This window comes from Silurus aristotelis (genome assembly GCF_946808225.1).
Source record: "Silurus aristotelis genome assembly, chromosome: 18".
NCBI classification, from domain to species: Eukaryota; Metazoa; Chordata; class Actinopteri; order Siluriformes; family Siluridae; genus Silurus; species Silurus aristotelis.
The window spans coordinates 11,916,332-11,932,810 of record NC_139591.1 but is presented as its reverse complement, the minus strand read 5'-3'; the positions used below and the strand labels follow the sequence as shown (position 1 = coordinate 11,932,810).

General features: G+C 38.4%; 1 protein-coding gene across 1 annotated transcript in view; it reads right to left on the bottom strand.

The window, feature by feature from the left end:
- The window catches only part of grk3 (G protein-coupled receptor kinase 3), a 68,908-nt gene that overhangs the window by 12,002 nt on the left and 40,427 nt on the right, over positions 1–16,479 (bottom strand). The window contains exons 11-18 of the mRNA XM_083569104.1: positions 16,201–16,331; positions 14,841–14,935; positions 11,669–11,776; positions 10,970–11,036; positions 10,007–10,107; positions 9,705–9,771; positions 2,655–2,750; positions 1,963–2,125 (exon numbers count right to left, since the gene is read on the bottom strand). Coding sequence (XP_083425230.1) covers positions 1,963–2,125; positions 2,655–2,750; positions 9,705–9,771; positions 10,007–10,107; positions 10,970–11,036; positions 11,669–11,776; positions 14,841–14,935; positions 16,201–16,331 — 828 coding nt within the window. The remainder of the gene's footprint in view (positions 1–1,962; positions 2,126–2,654; positions 2,751–9,704; positions 9,772–10,006; positions 10,108–10,969; positions 11,037–11,668; positions 11,777–14,840; positions 14,936–16,200; positions 16,332–16,479) is intronic.

The window sequence follows — 16,479 nt, the reverse complement described above, 5'->3', positions numbered from 1 at the left end:
GTCTTTCCTTTGAGTCTCACGTGAATAATATTACCAGGATTGCCTTCTTTCACCTTAGAAATATTGCTAAAATTAGAAATATGATGTCTTTACAGGATGCAGAAAAACTAGTTCATGCTTTTGTTACTTCTAGATTAGACTACTGTAACGCTTTACTGTCTGGGTGTGCGAGTAGGTGCATGAATAAGCTTCAGTTAGTTCAGAATGCAGCAGCAAGAGTCCTCACTAGATCTAGGAAATATGACCACATCACCCCTGTATTAATCAGTCTACACTGGCTCCCAATCAAATCTCGCATTGATTATAAAATTCTACTACTGACATGTAAAGCACTTAATGGTCTCGCACCACCGTATCTGAGTGAACTTCTGTACCAGTATGATCCTCCACGTCTACTTAGATCAAAAGGTGCAGGCTATCTGTTGGTTCCTCCAATAATGAAGATTACAGCAGGGGGCAGATCTTTCTCTTATAAAGCCCCGCAGTTATGGAACAGCCTTCCAACCAGTGTTCGGGACTCAGACACAGTCTCAGTGTTCAAGTCGAGGTTGAAAACATATTTATTCAGTCAAGCCTTTAATCAGTAGATTTTTTCTCAGGTAAAGGCTCAGATCTGGAGGGAACATTGATATAGAGTGTTTGGTGAACTGGGATATTTGTACGCTGTCGTCCCCTCACATTCACGTGTTCACTCAGGTTTGTTGATGGTGGTGTGGTGGGCCGTCTCTTATCCCAGAGATCCCTCATGTCTGTGTTGCCTTCTGGTTCTCCCTTTTAGTTATGCTGCCATAGCGAGTCTTGCCGGAGTCCAAACTGCACAGTGACTTTAACTCTCATGCAACAATAGGTACACTTAATAATCGATATCCTTCTCTTCCTGTCACCCTCTTCTCTCTCTCTCTCTCTCTCGGTCGAGTTAAACATGCTCCTGAGGCTCCAGTGACCACTGTTCCTGCCCCTCTCCCCCCCGTGGATCTTCCCACTTTATCCAGGCCTGCCTGGATTGGACTGTAGTTGATGTCAACAGTCTCCTACACTGACTCAGAAATACACTTCGCTTTTGATCATCATCACTGCACCCCGCAACATTGTATACCCGCCACAAATGGACATTCGGTGTAACCCAGATGAGGATGGGTTCCCTCTTGAGTCTGGTTCCTCTCAAGGTTTCTTCCTTATGCCATCTCGGGGAGTTTTTCCTTGCCACAGTCGCCAGTCGCCACCGGCTTGCTCATCAGGGACAAACTTACTCATAAAGAACATTCATTTTTAAATCACAGCATTATCTGTGTAAAGCTGCTTTGAGACAATGTTCATTGTTAAAAGCGCTATACAAATAAAAATGAATTGAATTAAATCCTTCCGAGGCACTGTAACACACAATAAGGTCATTCCAGTTCCTGTTTTTTGCACTAAAAACATATGGGTTTAAGATATAAGTAAGCAAAAGATTTCTCGAGCACTTATACTCACTGGAGGTTTTTACACCATTTCAAGTAATCACTACAGACTGTGAGTGTGAGAGCGTGGGTGCACGCGCGCATGTGTTCGCGTGAAAATTGCAAAAGATATGCAGCCTCTTAGGTATGCAAATGAATGGAAACTTAAATTTTTTTTTTTTTTTAAGATTTCTGTAAAGACTGCCTTTACTTGCAACTGTGCTGGACGGGCATTGTTTTTGCTTATTATTTCACAATAGCGAAAATGCCTTAATGAATTTTTAAGATTATGTCAAACATTCAAAAACATCAATATTATTCATAATAATCACATGTAGTGTGATTCTCAAATAAAAAAGCACTATTGTAAAGTGTGATTCATAGGGGGCAGAGAGATTCCACCCCCCAAAGTGGCATCATCAGGAATTGAGCCAGCAATCTCCACATGATGGAGCAAACTTGTTTACAAGAGAGCAAAGACATAGCAATCTGATCAGTGTGTGTGTACATGTTAGAACCTTACCTTCCTCATGGCCTTGTTGCTTGTTCTTGGCTCGCTTGCGTGCTTCGTTCTTATCCGTGTCACTGTTGACTGCCTCATACACCGTCTCGGCCACCTCCTGCTGCCAGCGCTCCGAGATCACCAGGGGAAAGTTTTTATAGAGCTCCTGATCACTGTCCAGCAGCTGAAAACAAGAACCAGAGAAAAGAATACATTCAAGAAATAAAGGGAAAAAAAAAGGCGATTGGCATATGCCAGCAGGCTCTCATGGGAAAAACCATTTACACAGCTTTATTAAGAATTCAGGCAAGCCTGAAGTTAGCACTAAACATACAGGACTGTGTCATAGTGAGAAAGTCAAAAAGAGAACCTGAAAAGTGTATGGCTCGTTTTAATACAAAACAGACACATGAACAACAAACATGACCCCTAGCAAACAGGTACATGTTGCTAGGCACTTCTGCAGCCCTTGCAAAGTGCAACAAACAGTCTTTTGTTCTACTTCACTAGAGCTCACATGAGACACACTAAAAGAGAAAAATACATTAGAGTTTCCTATTTTCTATTGCTCAACTAATGTTTAAGTTTGAAAAGAAAAAAATCTTTAAAACATACATGGGGAGGCTTGAAGACAAAGACTATCATTATTCAAATTATTCAACAATACACTGAGTAAGTACTAAAGTGTTTTTGGTTTAATTTTGATGGCGTACCTTTATGCCTTTGGTGTCCTCCTCATCGAAAGAGCCAATGTCGAAGGCATCAGCAGCATTCACTTCTCCACGAGGAGGAATCAGTGGTGGAGAATACTGCAACCAAGCATAACCATTAATGTAACTGCAAATGGTGAGCTGTGAGATCCAAGCAGTTAAAAATATTTTCATATGATCAATTCCAAAAGACAATAAAGAGACTATAGAAATTTTTTTTTTTAGGAGGATAGAACAAGACTGTGTGAATTGCCTGTTGAAACCTGACTGCCTGATAGCAGTCATGTCTCTGAAGAAACCCAGCCACCATTAAAATACTTTTCCTGACAAACACAGCACAACACAAAGCAATACACAAAATGTAGTTACACTCATAAGAACTTATGGGTCTAACGGTACATTCATACCGAACATTTTCGATACAGGGCTTTCGGTTCGGTACACGTGTACCAAATGCAATTGCAATGGATTCATTAGCATTTTATGTAGAGCTTCAAAAAATCTTTTTTAAAATGTGAAAATCCTGAGAGAGTTTGAATAAATGAATGACGGATGGAAGAAATAAAGACATTTGTTATGCTGAAATAAGTGGAACAGTTACAGTAGGTACACCATATCTTTAGAAAATTCAATATTAAATGTAAAACACAAATATCTGTATTACACAAATGTGCTCCAACAAATGTAAATTAACTTAATCAAATGTTTCCATTTATTTAATTTAATTTTATTATATTTCATATTTAAACCAATTTAAGTGATTATGCAATTTAATCAATATAACAAAAGTGTTTTGCATTAATTAGATTCATTAAATTTTTTATTTTTTTTATTTTATTCTTTTATACAGTGAGGAAAATAAGTATTTGAACACCCTGCTATTTTGCAAGTTCTCCCACTCAGAAATCATGGAGGGGTCTGAAATTGTCATCGTAGGTGCATGTCCACTGTGAGAGACATAATCTAAAAAAAAATATCCAGAAATCACAATATATGATTTTTTAACTATTTATTTGTATGATACAGCTGCAAATAAGTATTTGAACACCTGGGAAAGTCAATGTTAATATTTGGTACAGTAGCCTTTGTTTGCAATTACAGAGGTCAAACGTTTCCTGTAGTTTTTCACCAGGTTTGCACACACTGCAGGAGGGATTTTGGCCCACTCCTCCACACAGATCTTCTCTAGATCAGTCAGGTTTCTGGCCTGTCGCTGAGAAACACAGAGTTTGAGCTTCCTCCAAAGATTCTCTATTGGGTTTAGGTCTGGAGACTGGCTAGGCCATGCCAGAACCTTGATATGCTTCTTACAGAGCCACTCCTTGGTTATCCTGGCTGTGTGCTTCAGGTCATTGTCATGTTGGAAGACCCAGCCTCGACCCATCTTCAATGCTCTAACTGAGGGAAGGAGATTGTTCCCCAAAATCTCGCAATACATGGCCCCGGTCATCCTCTTCTTAATACAGTGCAGTCGCCCTGTCCCATGTGCAGAAAAACACCCCCAAAGCATGATGCTACCACCCCCATGCTTCACAGTAGGGATGGTGTTCTTGGGATGGTAGTCATTATTCTTCTTCCTCCAAACACGTTTAGTGGATTTATGACCCAAAAGTTCTATTTTGGTCTCATCTGACCACATGACTTTCTCCCATGACTCCTCTGGATCATCCAAATGGTCATTGGCAAACTTAAGACGTGCCGGGACATGTGCTGGTTTAAGCAGGGAACCTTCCGTGCCATGCATGATTTCAAACTATGACGTCTTAGTGTATTACCAACAGTAACCTTGGAAACGGTGGTCCCAGCTCTTTTCAGGTCATTGACCAGCTCCTCCCGTGTAGTTCTGAGCTGATATCTCACCTTCCTTAGGATTATTTAGACCCCACGAGGTGAGATCTTGCATGGAGCCCCAGACCGAGGGAGATTGACAGTCATGTTTAGCTTCTTCCATTTTCTAATGATTGCTCCAACAGTGGACCTTTTTTCACCAAGCTGCTTGGCAATTTCCCCGTAGCCCTTTCCAGCCTTGTGGAGGTGTACAATTTTGTCTCTAGTGTCTTTGGACAGCTTTTTGGTCTTGGCCATGTTAGTAGTTGAATTCTTACTGATTGTATGGGGTGGACAGTTGTCTTTATGCAGCTAACGACCTCAAACAGGTGCATCTAATTTAGGATAATAAATGTAGTGGAGGTGGACATTTTAAAGGCAGACTAAAAGGTCTTTGAGGGTCAGAATTCGAGCTGATAGACAGGTGTTCAAATACTTATTTGCAGCTGTATCATACAAATAAATAGTTAAAAAATCATATATTGTGATTTCTGGATTTTTTTTTTTTAGATTATGTCTCTCACAGTGGACATGCACCTACGATTACAATTTCAGACCCCTCCATGATTTCTAAGTGGGAGAACTTGCAAAATAGCAGGGTGTTTAAATACTTATTTTCCTCACTGTATATTATTTAACCAAGTATTTTCACTCGATGTCCACAAATGTTAACATTAATAAACTGCATTAATATTAATAATAATAATAAAAAAAAAAATAAATAAAAAAAAATAAAATAAAATAAAATAAAAAACAAGCAAATTTTTGTTTTGCATTGGTGTAACGGTACACGTATTCATACTGAAACTTTTGGTACAGGGCTTTCAGTTGCAATCCTTTTTGCATGCAGAATATAGTTAAAAAATCTGAGTGCCCATGGAAACGTATTCAACGTGCATTTCTTCCCCCTAAATGTACCGAAATTGTACTGAAGCGTGACTTAAAAACCGAGGTAGGTACAAAACATCGAATTCTGTGTACCATTATACCCCTAAAATATACAGTCTCTCACAAAAGTGAGTACACGCCTCACATGTTCTAAAGGCAAAATACTAAAGAAAAGAAAATTGGAAATATTTTACAGTAGTCAATGTGCAGTAAATATCTCAACATACAGCCATTATAGTCTAAATAACTGGCAACAAAAGTGAGTACACCATAAGTGAACATGTAAAAACTGTGTCCAAAATGTCAATATTTTGTGTGAGCACCATTGTTATCTAACACTGCCTTAATCCTCTTGGGCATGAAATTCAGCAGAGCTGCACAGGTTGTTGCTGGGATCCTCTTCCACTACTCTATAATGACATCACAGAGCTGATGGATGTTAGACACATGGCGCTTTTCCACCTTCCACATGAGAATCCTCACAGGTGCTTAATAGGGTTCAGGTCTGAACACTGACATGCAGACAGTTTGGCCACAGTTTTGACTAGCTAACTTAAGGTGTACTCACTTTTGTTGCCAATTATTTTTACAATAATGGCTGTAATGTTAAGATATTTTATTAAGGACAATAAATCTGTACTACTATACAAGCTGCACATTGACTAAAATATCAGCTTTATTTCTATAATATAGTATAGTATATTATTAAGAGAGAGAGAGAGAGAGAGAGAGCGCTTTTCTGGATAATGCTGATATTAAAAAAACAGGGCAGCCGATGGCCTATATATGAGGCCCTTTGTTCGGTACTTGCTCTCATTCTTGCTCTTGACTTTGCAACTTAGCAAACATGATTAAAAAAGGCTACACAAACCCGTTAGTATTGATCACGGCAGCTGTAAACACTGCTTGCTTTATATATTCACGGTTCAAGCTCTTCCAAGTTTCCCAATTTAGGTGCTGCTACAGTCTGCTGCCACCTGCTGGAATGGGAGAGTTATGTTTACTGGGGTGTACTCACTTTTGTGAGATACCTCAAAATATCCCATGATTTTGCGCTGGGGTGTTCGGAATGATGCTGTTTGTGCACCCTGCAGATATCATTCCTCAAGGAGATTGTATTAAATAGATCATGTGAATCATCATCTTTTAGCTGCTCCCATTAGGGGTTGCCACAGCGGATCATCAGTCTCCATACCCCCTGTCCTCTACATCTGCCTCTTCCAAACCAACTACCTACATGTCTTCCCTCACCACATCCATGAACCTCCTCCTTGGCCTTCCCCCTTTTTCTCCTTCCTGGCGGCTCCATCTTTAGCATTCTCCTATCGATATACCCCATGTCCAAACAATTTCAACCGTGTCCAGTCATGTGTTCAGTTTCTTCCCTACATCCCTCTTAAACCTTGTAAAGTATTACATTTATTAATTTATCGCAAGCCCTTTTTAATATGCATCCTGCATTATGCAATTTTACAAGACTAGTGGACAATTTTGATATGCTGGAAATGCATCTCCTAGCAACATTCAAAAAGATCACAAAATCCATCTTAAGAATGTTTTAGATTCTTTTGTAAAATAGATTAATGAAAAAGAAACTGAAGTTCTCTCATGATCCCATTTGTAAATCAAGCAACTGCAGGAACTTCTGTACCAAAGGGTCCTTAGTGGGAACTGCTATTCAAGAGAAAAAAAAATCCTTCTGATTAGCACAAAGATGAATTATAGCAAAGTTAGGGTTTCTGATAAACAGCTATTTGAACTTGGTAGTATTCCGCACAACAACGTCCCAAATTTCACAGACATCAACAAAACTATGATCCTGATTTAGGCTTCTACATTTTGTCCATCATTACAGTTATAGGCCTCAGTTTTCTCAAGATACAGCCTACAATGTTACCCAAAAATGCCACTGTAAGGCCCAATAGGCCTTAGTACTATGTTTTGAACAAAAAGCTTAGATGTGTATATTAGCTAAGACAATGTCCGATGCCATAATATGCTATAGCTCCATCCTAATGCAGTGTGGAAATGTAGCTTACAACAGGTTATAATTTTTGACCTGCTGAATGTCTAAGTAATATATTGTATTGTAATAATTGGAAGAATTTTGTGGGCAAGGGTGGCCTGTTATGGTGGGACATTCTTGCAGTATAGCTCATAGTATCAGAACAGGACTAGTTAACCAGTGACAATTCAGAGCCAATGCCAGAGAACAGACAAATAAGCTAAACCGACCATCTGCTAGCCGCAATGAATAGTCATTTAGGGTCTATAATAATGATGCAGTCTGCAACCCAAGCAAAACCAAAATTTTGCTATTCTCAGAAAGTTTGTTTTACTAACTTAAGATTACATTTGACAAAACTGAATAAACAGCCTGTAATTTTGATCTGAGGATAGTACTGTTAAATGTCAACAGCACTTATCAATAAAACTATTATTGATCAGGAGTTCAGACAAAACATGAATTGAACCAAGCATATATATTTAGCATAAAATGAAGTTTATTCGAAAAAAAACCTGACCCCGGCCCCGGTCAGCTGTCCAACTATATAGCTCAATATCTCGCTTTCAATTAGATGATCCTGGAAAAGGTTGTAGCACAGCGAATATGCTCATACTTACATACGAGCAACATTCATGAAATGTATCAGAAAGGAGTTAGCCCTCATCATAGCACTGAGACGAACTGCTATAAGCCTCTGATCAGGACTGTGTCTCCTTGTTTGTGTTGCTGAACCTTAGTGCAGTTTTGACACCTTTGATCATAATTTTTCTCTTGATAAACTAGAAAATTTTGCTAACATGAAAGGAACAGCTCTATTCTGACTCAGATCTTATCTAACTAATCAATATCAATTTGTGAATAAAAATGTTAAGTTCTCCTCCCTTACTGAGGTAAAGTTTGGTGTTCTGCAAGGCCCACTGCTCTTTCCTTTTTATATGCTACCTCATGGTGAAATTACTCAGAAACATGGCATCAGCTACCTTTGCTATGCTGATGATGCACAGTTGTATGTTTCAGAAAAGCCGAATGGGAAACATCAGCTTAATAATTTTGAGGAATCTGTAAAGGACATTAGACAGTGGGTGCTTTTTTTCAGAAATATTGCTGCAATAATAAATGATATTGTTACATGATTTACAAAAAACTAGTTCATGCTTTTGTTACATCTTGGTTGGACTAGTGCAATGCCTTACAGTCTGTATGTTTCTAGTGAGTGCATAAATAGGAGTCCTTACCAGAACTAGAACATATGACCACAGCACCACTGTCATTCACTCTACACTGGCTCCCAATCAAATCTTGCATTGAATATAACATACTACTGCTAAAACATAAAGCATCGAATGGCCTCGCGCCACAGTATCTCAGCTTGCTTTTAGCCGATTATGATCCGCCATGCCTACTTCAGTGCAGGCTATTTGTTGGTACCTTGAATGTTAAAGACTATAGCAGAGGGCAGAGCTTTCCCTTACAAAGCCCCACAGTTATGCAACAGCTTCCAATTAGTGATCTGGACACAGACACAATTTTAGAGTTTAAGTCTAGGTTGGAAAAATGTTTTTATTCAAGCCTTTGTAAATAGTTTTTTCTTAGGTAAAGAAGCAGATCTGGAGGGATCATAAATATGTGGTATTTTGGTGAACTGCTGTTTTGGTTGCTGTTGTTCCACACTCTCATACATTCACTCAAGTTTGTTGACTGTGGTGTGACAGGCCACTTTATATCCCTGAGATCCCTTACCTGCATCTTCATTATACTGCACGGCGTTCTTAACTATTATGTAACAATAAGCGCAACTAATTATGCATGAATTTTTTCTCTCTCCTTGATGCCAAACCCCTCTGTCAAGTTAACCATGCTCCTCAGGGTAACCAGGTTCTTGTTTTTTTTTTTTCAACTGGAGACCACTTGCTGCTGAAGATGGTTCAGCAAGAACTTTCTAAGATACATGAAGTTACTAAGTTGGGTTAATTCATTCATAAATGTAAAAGTAATATTTTTATTTTTATTCTGTGAAGCTGCTTTGGGACAATGCCCAATGTTAAAAGCACTATACAAATAAAACTGAATTAAAATGAAAAAGGGAAGGAAAAAGGAAAATCCAATTCTAAAACTACAAAAGAAAAACACAAACATTTTTTATTGATTACAAAAAATAGGGTTAGGGGTTATGGTGGCTGGACCCCTAAAACAGATGATACAAAATCTGGAAAATAATCAGAATTCAACACTTAAAATATGAAATGTACTGAATTCAAATCTACTGCGAAAAAGGTCAAATATACAAAGCACTGACATCAGGATCACTGCAGCAGCACCTACAGCCTTACCTTCTGGAGATAGACCTGTTGCCAGTCGATTCCTTTGAAGAACAGATGTTCCTTCACTTCTGAAGCACTACAGGGTGCACCAGTGAATAAGAAAAAAAAAAACATCAGACAACACCAATAACTCTGACCAGCAGGGTGTCAGTGCTTTAGTGAATAGTCAGGTCAAAATATACACCACATTCATTTTATTACATATACCTTATAACTTTATTTAAAAATGCAAACTTTGCCAACTAGACAGTAGGACAGGGTGATGGATTGGTCGATTATTGTGTAAAATAAATATAAAGTAATGCACTGACCCCTGACCCTGGCAGCCCAACCTCTTAGCCACATCTCTTTGTAGCAGTCCTTCCAACAGAGACTTGAGTTCAGATGAGAAGGAGTCTGGCAACTCTACATTCTTAAAGGGAACAGGAAAATTTGAGTAATTCCAATCACACAAATTAGACATAATTCCCCTAGATTATAGCCAATGTTTCTGCAAATGCAATACATAGCATATCTGAAATAATCAACAAAATGTTTATAAATAAATATTTATAAAAGCAACTTCCTTCAGAAATTACATGATCTTTGATGCTTACCTGTTTACCTCAGTTATCAAGAGTTAATAAACCCTTTTGTATGTTCAAATCAATCTGGTCATTCTTGTGTGACTTCTTGGATCAATGCAGTTTTGGCTGACAACAGAACTGCTAGTTCCATTTCCCCAGTGTGCAATGCCAATACATTTCCCCACCGTGCATCTTGGTACCATCTCTACACCAGAAGCTACATCACTACATCAAAGCTCCTGTGCCCATCATAGGTGTTTTTGGTGGTGGATTAGGGTTCATGTGGGCACTATGCCCATATTGTAGTTAAAAAGCCCCATATGCATCATAGCCAGTATTAAAGTTTTCAGTTTATTACGGTTTCAACAGCTCTTTGGGGAGTGGAAAATATGTTAGCTTTCAATCCTTATGCATAGCAGTAAGGCTTGGTAACCCATAATCAGTTGTCCTGCCTTGGATCACTTTTAGTCGGTACCAACTACTGCATACTGAGAATACATTACAAGACCTGCCGTTTTAGAGATACTCTGAGCCAGATGTCGATCACAATTTGCCCCTTGTGAAGTTGCTCCGATCCATTTATGTTTATATTAAGATTACATAATATATATTTTTACAGAGAGCCTTTAAAATTATTTTGACAGAAAAAAATAGCATACAAAGGAACAACAAAGTGAATTTTCAAAAATAATAAAATAAGTGGCTTACCATAGTAAGTGTCATGCGATCAATCTCATGTTTATCTTTGGTCTTGTGTTGCCGGAATGGACTGTGCCTGTGAAAAGCCAAAGAACCTGTTAATCTAATGAGCACAGAACACACCGCAAGTCATACAAGCAAATACAGAAAAGGAAAGTCAGAGTAGTTATGGGTACATAGGATTACAAAGATGCTGAACATAGATCACATACACTGTTACAATTTAAAATCAACAATGACAATAGTATTACGTTTGCTCTGTTATACATGTTACTTTGAATCCCTTGATTTTCAAATGCAAATTTGCACGCGCACACACACATACAGACACACGCGCGCACACACACACACACACACACACACACACACACACACACACACACACACACACCCCCCTTTCTCGGTGAACAGGTAAGCCATACTCCACCACATTAGATTGCTCATGTCTCTTACTCCCTCCATAGTAACTGCTACAGCAGCTGGTTTTAAAAGTCCCCACCCCCTCACCTACCTACTCCCTCAATCTACTCTGTGAAGTCTGTAAGCTGACCTCCATGTTGAGACCACTGACATTTAAACTTTACTTCCCACATCAAACAGGTTTAAGAGACACAGTGCAAAATGCAGACAGAGTGAAAAAATAAAGACAGTGGCACACACTGAGATATTCATGATTTCACAGTTACAAAGGGAAATACTGGTTCTTACCCTCGCAGAAGTTTAAACAGCATGCAGCCAAGTGAAAACCAGTCAGCGCTGCTATCATATGCTGTCCCTTTTTGCAGAACCTCTGGTGCCATATAGCCATGGGTACCCCTAAAAAAAAAATCCCATTTATTTCATGAATTAGTCTTCAGGGTTTTATCATAAATGTATTACAAATTACACTACAAAATATTGAATAACAAACTAAGCTGGGTTTTAAATACGACACATTTGCATGACCATAATATTTCCACTCCCCAATCCATTTGACTCCTGATTAACTAGCAGATGATGAAATGGAGGCAGGGTGGGAGGTTTGGGCGAGGATGAATGGATTGGGGTTACATTTAACATTTTGCACTTTAAAGTGTCATGATCAGTCAGGCGTACAGTGATGTACAGTGGGGGAAAAAATTATTACCCCTTACAAAGAAATTAACAGTCTAAAATTCTTATGGTAGGTTTATTTTAACAGCGAGACAGAATATAAATAAAAAAAAATATCCAGAAAAAAACATTTAAGAAAGGTTATAATTTAAATTGTATTTGATACCCTACCAACCAGCAAGATTTCTGACTCCCACAGACCCATACGAGTCCTGTCCCTTTAGGAAAATCCGGCTATCAACTTATGTGTATAAAAGACACCCGTCACAGAATCAACCTCTCCACCACCATGGGCAAGAGCAAAGAGCTGTCAAAGGACATCAGGGACAAGATTGTAGACCTGCACAAGACTGGAATGGGCTACAAGACAATAAGCAAGAAGCTTGGTGAGAAAGAGACCACTGTTGGAGTGATGAATAGAGAATTGAGGAAATACAAGGCAAGTCAATTGTCCACGCTTTAGAGCTCCATGCAAAATGTCACCTTATGGGTGATCAGCCCGGAATTACATGGGAGGAGCCTGTTAATGATCTCAAAGGAGCTGGGATGACGGTCACCAAGAAAACCATTGGCAACACCAAGGTCTGAAGTTTGGCAACAAACACCTGACTGATTCAGAGAAGGCTTGGGAGAATGTGATGTGGTCAGATGAGACCTCTTTGGCATCAACTCGACTTGTTGTATTTGGAGGCAGAGAAATACTGAATATGACCCTAAGAACACCATCCTCACTGTCAAACATGGAGGAGAAAACATTCTGTTGTGTGGCTGTTTCTCGGCTAAGGGTACAGGAAATGCACTGCAGAATCTTCGGTGAGAACCTCCTGGCCTCAGCCAAAACACTGAAGATGGGTCATGGACAGGTCTTCCAGCATGCCAATGACCAAAAACATACTGCCAAGGCAACAATCTGATGGTTTCGTAGCCCATTCCAGCCTTGTGCAGGTCAACAATCTTGTCCATGACGTCCTTTGACAGCTCTTTGGTCTTTCCCCATAGTGGTGGAAAGTTTTTGAATGGAAGAGGTTGATTCTGTGACTGGTGTCTTTTATATACAAGTTGATATTAGGAGCTCTTTCCTACAAGTTCAGGACAAATTTGGGTCTATAAGGGTCAGAATTATTGCTGGTTGATACAGGATCAAATACTTCATTTCTTTGTAAGGGGGTAAACTCACAAAATCAGCAGGGGATCAAATAATTATTTCCCCCAACGTACACTCACCAAACACTTTAGTCGGAACATCTGTACAATAACTCATTCATGCTATTATCTAACAAGCCAATTGTGTTTGAAAGCAGTGTGTTGCATTACATCATACAGATTCAGGCCAGAAGCTTTGGGTAATGTTCTCATCAACCAGCAGAATGGGGGAAATGTAAGCTGAGGTGATTTTTGGCTGTGGCACGAGTGTTGGTCCCAGATGAGTTGGTTTGAGGATTTCTGTAACTGATGATCTCTGTTAAACTTTTTACATAGAACAATTTGTGGAGTTTAGTCAGAATGAAGAATAAAGTAAAAACTACCACTCGAGCAAGCAGCAGTTCTGCAGATAGAAACACTGCTGCAGGGAAATGGCTGCTCAGTGGTTGAGATTTGGATTTTTTGCATCAAGCTGCTACTCTTGAGCAGCACCCTTATACCTCAACTACACAGTAGAAAGTATAAATAAATAATTATGAGGTTCTCTGGAATAGGTGTCTGCCAAAGGACAAATGGAAATGTTGGTGAGAAGGTTCAACAAAATAAAGTAGCCAGATTGGTATCCTAAACTGCACATGTCAGACCTCGAGGAACAGCCCAAGGCCTTATCCTGTTCAATGTCTGTCGGGAAAAAAAAAAAAAAGGTAATCTGGGTAACACTGTCAGACTGAAAAAAGCCTGGTCAGATAAATCTTGATTTTTTTTTAGGCACAAAAATAGTAGTGACCAAAATTTGAGTCTACAGACCAGGTTATTCAATTCATTGTACTGGTGTGGTATGTGCTATTTAATGCCAATGAATCACCACTAGAATTCCGCACTGTACCTACTATTGCATCCACTCAAAACACAATTTAGTCGTATTTCACCATGATAATGCACCATGACACAAAGCAAAAGTCATATTACACATGGTTTCATATACAGGACAATGAATGGCCTTTCCAGTCACCACAATTGAATCCAATAGAGCACCTTTGCAATTTGATAGAACAGGTGATTCAGAGCATGAAAATGGAAAAATGCAGGCATTACATGAAGCAATCATGTCTACATGGTCCCGAATCTCAATGGAATGTTTCCAACATCCTGTGTAATCCATACCACAAAAAAAAAAAAAAAAAAAAAAAAAAAAAGACTATTTTTAAAGCAAAAAAAGCTGGTACATTTACATTTGCGCCATTTAGCAGACGCCCTTATCCAGAGCGACGTACAAAAGTGCTTTTGAGTCTCTAGTAATGAATAAATCTACACTGGTATGCTAGATTACAAACTTAATATAAATATAACCCTTGAATTCTACAAACTTGGAAAGTGCTAATTTAAGTATTTCAGGAAGAGGTAGGTCTTTAGTCGTCGCTTGAAGATAGTCAGGGACTCTGCTGTACGGACATCTAGGGGAAGGTATTCGTATAGTGTTCCCAATAAAATGCTCTGAGTGTACGTTTTAAACATACTATTTACAGAAAACAACAAAATAAGTTAGTATTAATGTACACTGTATACGAAAGAAAAAAAAAAAAAAAAAAAGAAAGTATCCAGGAGTTTGAGAAGTTAAATGTTAAAATATTTTATGAACACTCACACACTAGCATGGGGTTTCTTTTTAGAGAAATCGCAGGCCAAGCCCAAGTCAGAGATGCGAACATGGCCATGCTCATCTAAGAGGATGTTGGCAGGCTAAGAAAGGGGAGGGGAAAAAAAAAAGAAAAAAGAATATTCCAGTTATAATTATTATTATTACTACAAACACACACACACACACTCACACACACTCACACACACTCACACACACTCACACACACTCACACACACTCACACACACCTATCTTTTTGACATTAATTCAGATAATTAAAGCTATAGTACACCTAAATCTAATACAAACATTTTTAGGGTACGTTTCTTTAGATTACTTTTCACTTTTAAATGCAAGTTTTATGCAAGGACCAACCAAATGTTTTCAAGGTTAAAAAGTCACAATCCTATTATTGAGGAGACATTTCTGCACTGTACTGCCACTCTGCATTGTACGATTTGTTTGTCTCATTTTAAACTTCATGGCTGAAATCAAGTTAACCTGATGAAAGCTATTTGTATTAAGTTGTATTAAGGTATTTCTGTAAGTAAACAAGTGTCTTTAAAATCTCAACCTTCACTCACAAACTAAAACCACTAAAGCCAAATATTGCTGCTTTGTTTATTTGAATGTTTGCTGCTGTCAGGCAGCATGAATAAATATTTAGGACAATAAAAATTCTGTATTCAATTTGCTAAGCTGAAGTTTTATAATTGCAACGTCGTCACGCATGACATGCAATTAAGATCTTGCAATCAAATTTTAATCATCAGACTGAAGCATTTCATTACATACAATCCACAGTAGTATTTGTGGAGTTTACTTTAATCTAAATGTTACTGGCAAAATGCTCATCAAATGAGTATCAAATTAAAATGACTTGGTAAGCGCATAGCTTATGTAGACTGCTAGGATTATTTAAAGTTGGAACTTAAATTGGGTAAAAGCAGGGTGTATATTCCTGAAAAAAGAAATCTAATAAATACAATGCTGTTGTAAGAATCCGGTATAATTAGGGCTGCTCCAATCTGCACTGCAATATTGTCAGTTACTCCAAATGTATACCACATCATTGTGTCAAAATAGATTGCCCTCCCCCTACAAAAGCACATTATCAAGTAGTGAGTGAGGTCTAATGATGTGACTTGAGCATGAACAATGTTTAACATATTTTTTAAGTTATATATGAAAGGGCAATAAAGATTATTTCTCTCGATAGGGTGTTTTTAATTCAAACTACTAAAGTGTTTTCTAATGAACAAAAGAGAGCAGAGATCAAGATGTCTTAAGTTGGGGGGGAGAAGAAACAACAACTAAAAACATTTTAGCTAAAAGATCTTGAGGAGAGAGACCCTCTAGAAGCATTACCTTAAGGTCACGGTAGACAACAAAACGATTATGCATGTGCTCTAAACCCAGGATAATTTCTGCTGCATAGAAGCGCATTTCCTTCTCACTAAACACTCCATGTTGAGAGAGATGATAGTGGAGATCCCCACCTAAAACATAATTTCATGTTTTCAGCATACTTTATTGCAACACACACAACACTGAAATGTCACTTAAAATGTACATTTTAAATACTATATTAGCTATTCTTAAAGAACCATTGCAAAAAAAGAATGGGAACCAGTAAATTAAAATCAT